Genomic DNA, 14,660 nt, shown 5'->3' with positions numbered 1-14,660 from the left:
AAAAGGGCTTTTTGAGCACTTAGTCGTCTTTTCGTGTTTCTCGTGTAGGAGCTTTAAAAAGGGATTAAGCGCCTCGCTTGAGGACTTTTAGATTAAAACCTCTAGGCAAACCGCTGAACCGTCAAGTGTTGTTTTATACCAAAACATTAGGTATATTCAGTTTAAAAGTTGTTGTCACAGTTTTTTAGATTTATTAATGAAATAATTTACAAAAATTGCTTTAAGTTACAAGATAAGATTGTTATGGTTACGGAACTTATTTGAACAAAATCAAGTCTTAACAGATGTTGTTGGATCTCACTGTTGGATAGGAAATTTAATGAGGATTCCAAAAATGTGTATAAAACAGTAATTTTCTCATTCCAAGTGAGTTTTACAAGTGATTTTTCTTTCAAACTGTGATTCTGGCAGGTCAAACTGTCACATCGCTTTTCTCCCTGACTGTACCAAATTTTGTAATGTTTTTTCACCCTGTTGGATAGGAAATTTAATGAGGATTCCAAAAATGTGTTTTAAAACAGTAATTTTTCTGCCCCAAGTGGGTTTTACAGGCGATTTTGGCCCTGACTGTCCTTTCAAACTGTGTTTCTGACAGTTTAAACTTTGACACCGCTTTTCTCCCTGACTGTACCAAATTTTGTAGTGTTTTTTCAGGTTATTGGATAGGAAATTTAATGAGGATTCCAAAAATGTGTATAAAACAGTAATTTTCTCATTCCAAGTGGGTTTTACAAGTGATTTTGTCTATGACTTTTCTTTCAAACTGTGATTCTGGCAGGTCAAACTGTCACATCGCTTTTCTCCCTGACTGCACCAAATTTTGTAATGTTTTTCAACACTGTTGGATAGGAAATTTAAAGAGGATTTCAAAAATGTATTTAAAACAGTAATTTTTCTGCCCCAAGTGGGTTTTACAGGCGATTTTGGCCCTGACTGTCCTTTCAAACTGTGTTTCTGACAGTTTTAAATTTTGACACCGCTTTTCTCCCTGACTGTACCAAATTTTGTAGTGTTTTTTTCAGGTTATTGGATAGGAAATTTAATGAAGATTCCAAAAATGTGTATAAAACAGTAATTTTCTCATTCCAAGTGGGTTTTACAAGTGATTTTGTCTATGACTTTTCTTTCAAACTGTGATTCTGGCAGGTCAAACTGTTACATCGCTTTTCTCCCTGACTGTACCAAATTTTGTAATGTTTTTTCACACTGTTGGATAGGAAATTTAATGAGGATTCCAAAATGTGTTTAAAACAGTAATTTTTCTGTCCCAAGTGGGTTTTACAGGCGATTTTGTCCCTGACTGTCCTTTCAAACTGTGTTTCTGACAGTTTAAATTTTGACACCGCTTTTCTCCCTGACTGTACCAAATTTTGTAGTGTTTTTTCAGGTTATTGGATAGGAAATTTAATGAGGATTCCAAAAATGTTTATAAAACAGTAATTTTCTCATTCCAAGTGGGTTTTACAAGTGATTTTGTCTATGACTTTTCTTTCAAACTGTGATTCTGGTAGGTCAAACTGTCACATCGCTTTTCTCCCTGACTGTACCAAATTTTGTAATGTTTTTTCATACTGTTGGATAGGAAATTTAATGAGGATTCCAAAAATGTGTTTAAAACAGTAATTTTTCTGTCCCAAGTGGGTTTTACAGGCGATTTTGTCCCTGACTGTCCTTTCAAACTGTGTTTCTGACAGTTTAAATTTTGACACCGCTTTTTCTCCCTGACTGTACCAAATTTTGTAGTGTTTTTTCAGGTTATTGGATAGGAAATTTAATGAGGATTTCAAAAATGTGTATAAAACAGTAATTTTCTCATTCCAAGTGGGTTTTACAAGTGATTTTGTCTATGACTTTTCTTTCAAACTGTGATTCTAGCAGGTCAAACTGTCCCATCGCTTTTCTCCCTGACTGTACCAAATTTTGTAATGTTTTTTTCACACTTTTGGATAGGAAATTTAATGAGGATTCCAAAAATGTGTTTAAAACAGTAATTTTTCTGTCCCAAGTGGGTTTTACAGGCGATTTTGTCCCTGACTGTCCTTTCAAACTGTGTTTCTGACAGTTTAAATTTTGACACCGCTTTTCTCCCTGACTGTACCAAATTTTGTAGTGTTTTTTTCAGGTTATTGGATAGGAAATTTAATGAGGATTCCAAAAATGTGTATAAAACAGTAATTTTCTCATTCCAAGTGGGTTTTACAAGTGATTTTGTCTATGACTTTTCTTTCAAACTGTGATTCTAGCAGGTCAAACTGTCCCATCGCTTTTCTCCCTGAATGTACCAAATTTTGTAATGTTTTTTTCACACTTTTGGATAGGAAATTTAATGAGAATTCCAAAAATGTGTTTAAACAAAACAAAAGCTTGCTATATGTAGTTGGCATTCACTAAGACACCCTAATGATTCAGTGACTTATCTTCATTTTGCTACCTTTACGGTAATAAATAACGTGCACAGAAAAATAGCCGGAAATCATGACCCAAAAACAACTCCAAATCCGTTTTCTACGGCATTCGAAAAGCCGTTTTAACGACAATCATATCCCAGTAACAAAGGACGTAACGACATCCTTGAACTTCCTAAAACTTAAGACTGCAGATTTATCGCGCTTGTAAAACTGCTGGCTTTCCGGAGCCGAGCATAATTCAATGGAACGGTAATCCGGCCTGGCACGTATAGTATTTAAAGGGTAAATCTTCTTCGTCGTGGTACATGTTGTCTCAAAATGATTACCTCATAAAACACCAAAATATACGAACAAGTAGGAATTAGGTTTACTTTGTTTGTGTTACGTGCTCGCTCGTAATTTGTTTGTCGGATTTCTGTATCAAATAATTGTTATTTTATGATATCAAACAATTTTGTTTTTCAATATAGTATGGCACATTGTAAAACAACCAGAATTATAAGTCATAACCTCAATTTTAATTTTTCAAATTGTTGCAACCTGTCCCACTGTGCTGAGATTTACGCAGGTACTGCACAAGTAGACTAAGAATCACTGTAGAAAAACGGTTAACCCAGTATTGACCCAGAGTGATCTCTTTTTGGATCTACATGTTCATGGAATTGTTCTGAAATTCCATGAATATCAACAATTTTGAAGGCTCAAATCAAACAGTTTTTGGTGAATTATTAATTATTAAGTAAGTAAGCTCCTACTTGTTTTGGTTTATTTATAAAGCCAAAAGTTATTCTATTGCAACTTCCTAGTGAATATGCATTATTTGCCTCCGAAAAAGAAATTATTACATGTAAATGCTGGACCGTTAACTCTTAACCAAGCATTATCCATAATCAGGAACTTCAATAAAGATATAGTGGGAAATCAAGACATTTTAAGAAAAGTTAGAGTGAAGCTGGATGGGTACGCCAGAACAGTGACAAATGGACCATTAGGGTTGTACATTGATGACCCAGAGGAACAACGAGAAGTAGAGGTAGGCCACAAATGCTATGGATAGATGACATCAAGGATGAAGTAGGTCGAAGCTGGTTTCGGATAGCACAAAGACTGGCAGAAGTGGAAAAGAGACACGGAGAGGCCAATGTCCAAAAACGGGTGGTAGAAGGCTGAAGAAAAAGAAGAACAACATCTTTTACTACTCCTTATTTGAGTTGAAGCGCAGCACTAACTGATGTATTAACTAAGTAACAACTATTAAACTGACTCTAATGCCTACAATATAAATTCTCTGTATATTTTTTGTTTTGTTAAATCCATGGGCTGAACTTACCGCTTCTTGAACTTTTCTTATCATTCGTGCTGCGCAAAGTGTTATTCTAAAAGAAAGCACCTATTTAAAAGTTTAACTGACTGATGAAGTTGAAACGGAATAGCCTATCACTCCTTCCAAGATAATAAACTTCAACACTGCACCTGAACTAGAAACTTCCACTAATCACTACAAGAAAGTGTAAAACAAGACAATGAGCTTCGCGCAGTAAATAACACTTAAAAGTTTCCAGTTTGTTTGTGTATTCGTCAAGCGCAAACTTGTATAAAACTTGGTAACGTTCAAAGGAAGTTGAAAATACTGGCGGATTCTCTGCGCAAACAACGTTCGACGTGTCTTTGAAACTCTACATTCTTTCTTTTTTGTTTGTAATTTTGATTTTTTTTTGCCAAGAACCGGAAACTTTATTAGAATAATTACTAATATTTTATTACGATCAAAAATGTATTCTTTACTTATCATATCTCTTAATTAAAAGTTCAAGTAGCTTAAGTTAAGATCAGCTTAATGTGGACTGTCAGGTTACTATACCGAGCTCCATCGTGGAATTGTCCATAGCAAATTCCATGTAAATTTATAGACTGTATGTAAAAGTCCCCAACCATCATAATATTTCTGAAACCAGTAAAAAGGTCCCAGTGTAAAGTAAAAGATGTATAGAGAAATAGTTTATTGGAATGATACAGGTTGAGCCATAAATTAAATACATATCAAAGTAACATTAAAAAAATAATGTATTGGTTTGTAAACTAACATCACTTAAACTTTACACCACTTTCACCAAGAGAATATAATCAAAACATTACAAAAATAAAAAAATAAAATATTAGTTTTTAAAGCAAACCGGTCGCAAATTCGGTAAATGGGAATTCTCGGCGACGGGACGTGCCTCGTGACGTCATTTTCACGTAGAACGCGATGATTTTCAGTTCTTTTTTTAATACTAAACGATTATTTCGTTTGTAAATTTCTTATCGGCACGTTTCTAAACGATCTATCCGCTAATTTTCAAAAAAGTTTCGACCAAAAATTAGTCTGGTGCAAAACCCTTATTGCAACTGGTTTCCTAGTTGAACTTTTCCACTTTGAATTATCTCTTCAAATAAGCTCAAAACAAAATGTAAACGATTTTTCAAAATTTCAAATCTAAGTAATCGTCATTTTTCAAATGTTAAAACGACACATATTATAAATTGTGCAACTTTGCCCTAATTTAACCGACCTCGTATCTCAAACCGTTGTTGAGATCTCAATGATGTGGCTCAAATTTGAAACACCCTGTACATACTTACAGTGGAGGTGTTTATTTAAGTTAAGAAATTTGAGGTAACACGCAGTATTTTTCACATTAAATGTCATTCAAACTAACTTATATGGATACTTATTTCAGAGTAACTTGAACATGGTGAATAAAACCTGATAACAAAATTATTCTATTAAGTTTTTTTTAAATTTCTTCTCTGACAGATAGTAAATCAGAGTGGTTTTAATAGAGAATATAATAGAGAATTTAAGTCTAACCGTTACATTATTCTTTGTCATTTCTTTGAATTTTTTCTAATAGCAAAACAGCTTAACAGGAACTCAATTTTATAGAAGATTGCGACCAAAGTCACGGTCTTATTGAAAGTGCGGCTGTCGCTTGCGATTATTGCAACACTGGCAGCTCCTAAATCGGATTTGAAACTGCATAAAAGTGGTATTTGGAAAAAGACCAGAACACAGTTTAAATTGGCACAAGCCTAATGCAAATTGAATTTTAGATTTACGTTGGTTTTCCCAATAAAAAATGTTTTTTTCAAGAAAAATTACCAAACCCTATTAATAAACACTTTAGCTTCGACTTTTTATCGTAAAATTCAATAACACGTCAACTACAGACTGGCAAATAAATTATTCCATTATTGTTTTCTGCAAACTGTCTATTACGGAACGGTAAACAAAACGTTTAAGTGCTGAGAAAAGCGAAAGTTGCCGAGGCACGTTTCCAATTTGAATCACCGAGTGAAGTCGGAGGTAAAAGAAGAAAAAACAATTTATTGATAACGTTAATTTAAGCTGTGGTTTTTTTTGGTAAACAATCCGCCGGGAGAAAGCCATTAAGGGCCTTGATGCCATTGAAAAGCGAGCTGTTAGAAATATTCGTGATTTTCTGATAATTCTTCCATTAAAATATGAAATTGTGGAAATATTCCAGATGTGAGAAAATGGAAGTACTCTACCACAGAGAGACACATTCTTATTTTTTTTTACATTTGGTTATGGTTATTATTTAAATTTTTATAGGTGAATTTACTGTAAGGGTTTCTTAAATTCGATGGTTTTACGGGGTATCTCCAAAAGTAGAAATTTAACGTAGCAGTTTTTATTACACCCTATACAGGGTGGTCCAGTTTTAAATGTCAATAATTAGCCAATTAAAAAATAAGTTGACATTCATTATGTCATTTTCCTGAAAAGTGCTTCCTAAGGAAAATACAATCTTTCAAATTTCTGTTTAAAAAATCGTTGTCATAACTGTCAGACCGTTGGAGCAATATTGATCAAATTTGGAACAAGCACTTTATTACACGTTATTACGGTCAAAGACCCAAAACTAACCCAACCCAACTTAAAAATTGTCTTGGAAACGGAAAATTCACTTAAGTTTAAAAAATATTATTGTAGCCAGTTTTCATAGTTTCCAGACAAACTAAAAGACTTTAGTTTTGAAAATTGAATTAGAAAAGATAAAATTGATTTCAGAAGATTAAAAATTGTGTTTGTAACCAGTTTTCATGCAAATCGAGAGACTTTAATACTAAAAATTGACTTGTAGACATAAAAACTACTTTTTCAAGAATTTGTTATTACAAATTTATACATTTAAACCTTAAAAATTGACTTGAACCCCAAAATGTGACTGAACTAATAAAAAGTGACATCAGAAGCTTAAAATTTCTATTTGAAGTAAGTTTTCATAATTTTAAGATAAATTTCAATATTTTAGTCTTGAAAATAGTCTTAGATGCAGGACATTGACATTAGATTCATGAAAATTGTCTTGAAAACTAATTTTTCCTGCTTTTTACTTTGCTTTTCATTTTCTTCGAATTCTGGACTATTTTTAGTGCTTCAAAACTTTCAGCTTGGAAAATCGAGTTTCAAGACTATCTTCACCAAGTTATTGACATAGCAAACTTAAAAAACAATTTTTACATTCTTCATAGACTTAAAATGGCTTTCCAAGCTTTGTCACAATTAAATCGACTTCTAGACACCTCAGTGCTAAAAATTCGGATATTTCTTAATAAACTAGACTGTTTTTAGTGTTTTAAGGCTGTTTTCAGTGCCTCAAATCGAGTTTCAAGACTATCTTTACAAAGTTTTTGACTTATCAGGCTTAAAAGCCAGTTTGTCCACTGACCATAGTCTTGAAAATGTTATTTCAAGCGTCTTCACTATTAAATTGACTTCTACACTCATAGGTGCAATAAATTGTAGCATCTCTAAGAAATTCAGACTGTTTTTAATGCTTTTTAAGACTGAAAAATCGAGTTTAAGACTATTTCCAAAAGTCAAGTTTCTTCAGTAATAAAAGTAAAAAATGTTAAGAACTAATTTTTAGAAATAAAATAGTCCGAAAATTTAGTTTACTTCTAGACTTGTTGTCCAGTCCAGAAAATTGAGTTGTACACCAATTAAAGTCTTGAAAATATACTTTTAGACTCTCTTTAGTCCTAGTAAGGTCCGTTCTAGCATTAAAAGTCAACTTTTATACTATTTTTAGTAGTAAAAAATGAGTTTCATGCACAATACAATCCTTGTCTTGATTTCCGGATTTTTTTTTGTTCTTGAATGCCAGCTTCAGACACTCAACCAGGATGGCAGTCTGAGAAAGCGACTCATAAGACCATTCCTAGTAGTAAAAAAGTTTTTAGACTATTCAGTACAAATTTGGACTTTCACAAGTCTTGGATGTTCAGTTTTAAACTATAAAACGATTTTTTAAATTGAAATTTGGAAGACTGTATCTTCCTTAGGAAACGTTTTTCAGAATGACATAATGCAAGTCAACTTATTTTTTGATTGGCTATCAAATGGTAAATTATTGACACTTAAAACTGGACCACCCTGTATAGGCTATAGGGTACGGAAAACTCTCTTGATCATCCAAAAATATGCCAAGACCTCCACCAGGATGACCAGCTGACGAAGCAAAACCGGTCAGTGGATGGGGATTGATAAACAAAAAACAAAACCTCAAGTATTTTATATCTTTTTTGTTAAGAAAATATTGGGTAACCGATACTCGGATTGTTGTTGTCACTTTGCTTTACCAGAAAAAAGTTAGAGCGATGTTAAAGAAAATGATTTGTTGTACCCTATAAGCTATAAGCTGGCTTAAAACTGACTAGATAATCAAATTTAGCATCCTCGAAGACCCTCGATTACCTAATTTTAGCAAGAAACTCTAAGTCGCTCCCACCAGAGAAGCTCATTCCAAAGACATATAAAAGTCAAAGAAATCTTAAACGTAGGTATCTTAATGTCTGTTGTCTACAAAAAAATAACTGCACTCAAAAATCATCTGTGACTATTTTTGTGTTCACAAATCAAAAAAAAAAAAAAAAAAAAATATGGATCGATCTCCATCTTCTTCAGTTTTCTTCTAGAACTGTAATCTTATTCTCGTATATAATAAGTATTATTCAGTCGGATGAATAACCATCCATAATACGTTTGTTTATTATTATTTGGAAAAAGCTAAATTTTATTAAGTGGTATTAAATCGTAGTGTTTTTTAATGTTCAAAAAGATTATTTATTTATATTAATTTATATAAAAAAATTATTATTATATAAAATATACTTACTTCGGTTGGGTCGAGGAACAAATTCGAACACAGCCTTAAAACCTCTACCCTCAATGTTCTCATCCGATTTGAAGTAAACCCACAGATGACGGTTGGACGATCTGATACTCGGAGGAAACTCGTTCATTCCACAAAACTTCAGCAACCGGTTGTTAAATCCATATTGTCCATCTCTGACTTCCAAATAGTCGTGTTTGCAGTCCGGTGACTTTTCGATCTCGAAATAGTCCCGAAAATCCAGCTCTATCACATGGTTTTTAGGTGCTGAAACAAAAGGAAAGTTTCGCTGCAATTACGTTGGCAAAATACGAAAAACATAATCGAAATATCCGACTTCGAGAACGATAATGACTGGACGCGCAACAACAAAACACTAAAACCCTCGTCCGGGTATCCATCAAGTCTGGAATTGTCTCTGCGTTATTGTCTAAGATGGGGTTTTTGCGTCAGGAAGTGCTTCCATTAAATTACAAACTTCTTTTAAGCAGTCTTGATGTTGAAATAATGGTTAGGATTTCCAGCAGCCACTGTGGAATTTTGCTATTGGCTACGACGGTTACTCATTGTTTTGTTTTTGGTGCTAGACGCTGGATTTGAATTGAAATTAATCGATTGACTGATACAGTTTTATATCTCTATTGCTAGACAGTTCAGCTTTGTTTTTGTTAAAATCTGGGAATATTTTTGAAGTTCTTGCAAATCCACTGGAAGATAAAAATAGTCAAAACAGTTATGCGAGTATCATAAATGCAGTTTTGAATTTGAAATTTGCAAAAACTGAGTTGTAAGGCAGTTTTGAGCTTGAAAATATTACGGAACGGTTATATGTTAATACCTGGCTGAAAAAGAAGTGACAAATATGTTTGTCAATTTGTCAAGAAAGTGACAAACTGTCTTTAGACAGTGTGACTTTAACTGGTGGCACTTTTCCTCCCTAGGGAGGAAAATACTTTCAGTCTCTCTGGGTGCGTATTCTTGAAACGAGGGAAGGGAATTATCAAGAGAAAGACCTGTAGAATGTGACGGTAACCCGCCATTGTCAGCTTTTTCTGTCACATTCTATCAACACTTCTCTTGAGAATTCTTTTCCCTACATTCAAGAAATAGGCCCCTGGTGGCACTTTTACTCCCTAGTGAATGAAAGTGATATTTTCATTTCTCAAATGAGGGAGAAAAATTTTATTTTCTATAGGGGTAGTAGAAAAATAAATTTTATGATTGAAAATCGTCAGCCAATGGGCACACCACGTATGTACAGGGTGAGTCAACGATAGAGACCATACAGACAATAAACTAATATTTTTGTGAAAAAAAAATTGAAATATTAGAAAATCTATTAAGTTTAATATATGACATTATTAACAAAAAAGTTTTTAATTACCACGACTTTATGAACCACTAATCCAAAAGTAATTTTAAACTATGCATCTCAATATTCTCTAAAACATGTAATAATGTATTTAAGATTTTTTTGTAATTCTCGAAACCAATGAGATAATGAACTTTACTCACCCTGTACAAGGTAAATACCCTTTTTTTGATTATTGTTCCGTTGCTCTAAAAACTTTTCTCATCCTATATAAACAAGACGCAATCTGAAGATAAACTTCAACTTTACGGAATTAGTTTTAATCCTCTCCCATCAACTACGGTCTGATTTTGTTAATCCACAAGTTAGGTCAGGCAAAGTTTTTGGACCTTTCCATTAAATAACGTTAGGCCGCAACCAGAGTGTGCAAATCAATTAATAAAGCGGTCCGTGTTGTTCGAAAATCTGTTTAGATAATTTGCAACTTTATTAGTACAGTCATTATTTATTTAGCTTCAGTATGTTAGGATCAAACTGTTTGGATTGGACATCCTGTGTGGCTTTTGTTGCAGTAAACTAACCTTTTTGCATGTAGAAACTTTAAAACAACATTTAGTAGCTTAAAAAATGTGAATAATCATAGGTTATATCCCGAGACGTTCAAGTTTTATCGGGTAAACTGTGCATAGGTGATTTTTTGCAAAATTTTGCTTGGAAAATGATTGAGACTAAATAATTCGACGATAAAATCCTGAGACCGCAGGTCGAAGGATTTTTTCCAAAGAATTATTTAGTCGAAACCATTTGCCTAAAAGAAAAATTTTGCAAAAAACCTACCAATGCACATTTTACGTGATAAAACGTGAACACCGAGGGGTATATGTCAAGATTATTTCCTGAAAACCCACATTTTAGTTTATTAACAAGAAAACACCATAGTTAGAACACAAATACTAAACTAAACCTGATGAAATTAATGATAATATTGAACTCACCCCAGCAGATGACAGATTTTCGTTCAGCCATGTATATTTTTGTTTACATTTCAAATTGACAATCATACGTCAAAATATTTTAATTTATGTAATTATTTAATGAAAACTACGTTACAGTGATTTATTAATTGTTAATATTGAAGAAGATAACTTAAATTTTATAAGTGTCTAAATCCCGTTTCGTTTAATATCAAATTTTCTTCAAAAAACGTATTCGAAAAAGGTAGGTGGTGTTTAATCACTGTTAAATTTTAGCAGCCAGGGATTTAATCAGTATAAAACGGTTTCCATTGGTGGAACTAGAACGGTTCTCGGAATTTGATTGGCTGCTGGTACAATGAAGGAAATAATCTCAATAATATACCTTGATGTTTCATATTTTCATGTTATTGAAATTGTTCCATACATAGTCCTTGCAACAAGTGCAAGGAATATGTAGGAATATCATATATTGTAACTGAGTAGATAACATTCCGGTTCAATTTTTACTTATTTGTTTTCACCCTCTCATGAAGAAAACAATACTGAGTGAAGCGTATTAAGTAATTAAGTTCACAAACATACGAGGTTAATAATAAAGTTAATTGTTTATTACATTAGTCGTTACTCTGAGTTTTAAGTTTCAATCTAAACATGGAAACATTTCAAAAATTGTACAGGGTGGCCTAATACGGAAATTTTGCCAGAGTAAACTTAGAACCGAGTAAAAAATTTAATACCTGTATATCGTATAATCGTGCTGTCGTTAACACATGTCATGTGTTTAAACATATGCATGTCATATAACAGTTCAAGCCAAACATTTTGAGGTTTATGCAGTGGCTGAAATCCAAAAAATGGCGAAGATACGGAATTTTGAAACGTTTAATGTAATTTTTAAAAAAAGTCGAATTTCTTGGAAACGAGTTACGAAAATTTTGCAAAAGACCAAAAATGTTCAAAATAACTTTCTGCATTTAGTGGGCTAGGGTAACACCGATTTAAAATCCGTAAATTGTGAATCCGTAATTGTTTTTTGAAGACCCTGTATATGTTCATATATGTGATGGACTGAAAATCTAGACTAATGCAGCAAAAGTTAACCAGATTAGTATGAAATGACCTACTTTGCACATTTTCTATTAAAAAACCAATTCATTCTTTTGCATTACAATTCCACGTAGGTATGCAATTTTCATTTCTACTTAAAAAACATCCTTCTATAAAATACAATAAAACCGGTACGGTATCACCAGGCATTGTGATGAAATCCGATTAAGTTTCGATGGCCAGTTCCCTTAGGTCGATTTTATCCATTGGGAAGCATAACAGATTTCCGGTAGGGGTTTCATAAAAAATTAATAGCAACGTTTTGTCGAGCGCCTCTTTTGTACTTTACTACTAGTCCATTTTGTAAGAAAAACCTCCATCGGATGATATCAAAATTGATTCTATTTCAAAAACATTATTTTTTATTGACATTCTTCCGTTTTAATTAAACTCGTCTAAATGGTAAGATATCAACAGATTGTTTTGTATTAATTAGTTTACGCAAAAACGGACACATTTCTAGCCATTTACATTAAAAAAAAACAATAGAATTCCTTTCGCAAACAATCCCCAGGCTAGGATGTCTGAAACCGAGCGGAATGTTTGCCTTTACAACGAAGAAATGCAAAAGGAATAACAAAAACGGCAAACTAATTTCAAAACTGAAGATTTGTTCTCCGACAGGTTTTCATTTATTAAACTCTCGACTTTTCGCTCGTTTAATTCGTACGCTAACGAAACGCTTCGAGTCTGACCTTATGCCTTTGAATGATAATTCGTTTGCACTTAAAAATTAACTGAAAGTTAATTGAATAAGAGTTTTTTTTAGTAGAAATTCATCTTGACTAGTTTAGAAGAAAAAGTTACGAGTTACGAGTACTCAACCCTCTACCCTGTACCGTAACCGGTTATTTACCGGTAAGGTAAAGTAAAATTGGAAAAATAAAATTCAGTGTGATTCACATTGACCTGTAAATTTATGAGTCTAATTGAAATGTGCTTGAAAGATATCATTTTCCTATCATGGCTCATTTTTGGTCAATATTGTCAACGTAAAATCTTGAACAATAAATACTGAATAATTAAATTGATTTGTTATTTATTGTTTTAGAGATTTTGGTTCATCAATAATAAAATAAGTGAAGTAAAACTTTGCTGACAAAGTGATTCTTGTACCAAGTGAGTTCCAATCATATAACTTTTTTATGAACAAGTAGCCTTTTCTAAAAAATTGCTTTATGTCACTTTTGTCAAATATTGTAAATATTGTAAAATTGTCAAAATATCTGTCATAGATCTCAGAAACACACCTTATTTCGAAAACTGTGAACTACTATGTTAAAGTGTAATTTTTGCAAATTTTAGCAAAATTTTTACAGTATTGACATTAGTGACAGCTATTACGTAGTTTTTGGAGGATATTTTAGCTAGACAGTCACGTGACCACTGTCAAAATAACTGTCATAAATCTCAGAAACACGTTTTGTATCGAATATTCTAAACCCAGATTTTTGCCCAAAATTGCACTTTTTGCAAAAATGTAATTTTTTAAATTATGAACTTTTTTATTTGAACTCTTATAGATTTCTCTAAAACGCCATTGAAAAGAGGATAAATTCTACAAAATGAGCCAAAACTGGCCTCTCTAGCTCTTCATGTTACCGAGATATCGAATTTCAAAAAGTAGTAAAAAAATACCCCTAATACCCCCCCATTCTTTCAATTTTTTTGAAAAATGAACAATTTTAAAGTACTTTTTTCTACTTATTTCACCTAATTTAATGTCCTTTGGTATAAATATGTCCTTTGATGTGCATTGGAATCGTCCTGGAGCAAAATAAAAATTGACAAAATTGCATTTTTTGTAAAAATAGCATATTATTTGACACGCGTTGCTTTGACCCTAAATTACCCCCTTACTTGACAAGTTACGTCAAAATGTCATAGAAACCAAAAGATAGATCAGATTTCGAGGTTTCCAAAAGTATCCCCACATGAGTTGATTGATCACACCGTTTGGCCGCTAGAAGGCGTCAAAGTTCCTTTACCATAATATCACATATTGTAAATATCTTTTAGTTAGATTTCATGTATCTCTTAATCGGCCGAATTCCTGGCAAAGAAATGGTTAAAATGTTAAATCTTAAGTCTAACTCTGTGAGTTTTTGATATATCAGAAAACCGACTGCACCAGCGTCTTTTCCGGGAAATTTTAACATAAAATGACACCGAGCCGTCAACTGTAACTTGACAAATAAAAAAGTTGTATTTTTTGACGGTTCCAGGCCGCCATTTTGAATTTTCTGTCAAAATATTGACTTGCACCTCATTCTGAAGGAAATTTCACGTAGTTTCAAGAAATGAGAGACAAAATGGCGTCCGAGGCCTCCATTTTGAATTTCCTGTCAAAATATTCACTTGCCTCATTGCAAAGAAAATATCACGTAGTTTCAAGAAATGACATCCAAAATGGCGCTCTAGGCATCCATTTTGAATTTCCTGTCAAAATATTGACTTGCACCTCATTGTAAAGGAAATTTTACGTAGTTTCAAGAAATGACAAACAAAATTGCGTTCCATGACGCCATTTTGAATTTTCTGTCAAAATATTGACTTGCACCTCATTGTAAAGGAAATTTCACGTAGTTTCAAGAAATGACAGACAAAATTGCGGTCCAGGTCGCCATTTTGAATTTTCTGTCAAAATATTGACTGGCTTCTCATTTTAAAGAAA

At 32.9% G+C, this 14,660-nt stretch overlaps 1 protein-coding gene across 8 annotated transcripts in view; it reads right to left on the bottom strand.

Annotated features, from left to right (window-relative positions):
* The window catches only part of Neto (Neuropilin and tolloid-like), a 169,990-nt gene that overhangs the window by 31,235 nt on the left and 124,095 nt on the right, over window positions 1-14,660 (bottom strand). For all 8 annotated transcript variants that reach the window (XM_081980184.1, XM_081980178.1, XM_081980181.1 and 5 more), the window contains one exon: window positions 8,594-8,857. In XM_081980184.1, coding sequence (XP_081836310.1) covers window positions 8,594-8,857 — 264 coding nt within the window. The remainder of the gene's footprint in view (window positions 1-8,593; window positions 8,858-14,660) is intronic.

Source organism: Ips typographus, linkage group LG5 (genome assembly GCF_016097725.1).
Source record: "Ips typographus isolate SLU linkage group LG5, UJ_Ityp_2.0, whole genome shotgun sequence".
In the NCBI taxonomy this organism is placed as follows: domain Eukaryota; kingdom Metazoa; phylum Arthropoda; class Insecta; order Coleoptera; family Curculionidae; genus Ips; species Ips typographus.
Note: the sequence above shows the minus strand (reverse complement) of the source record. Positions and strands in the feature narration are given on the sequence as shown.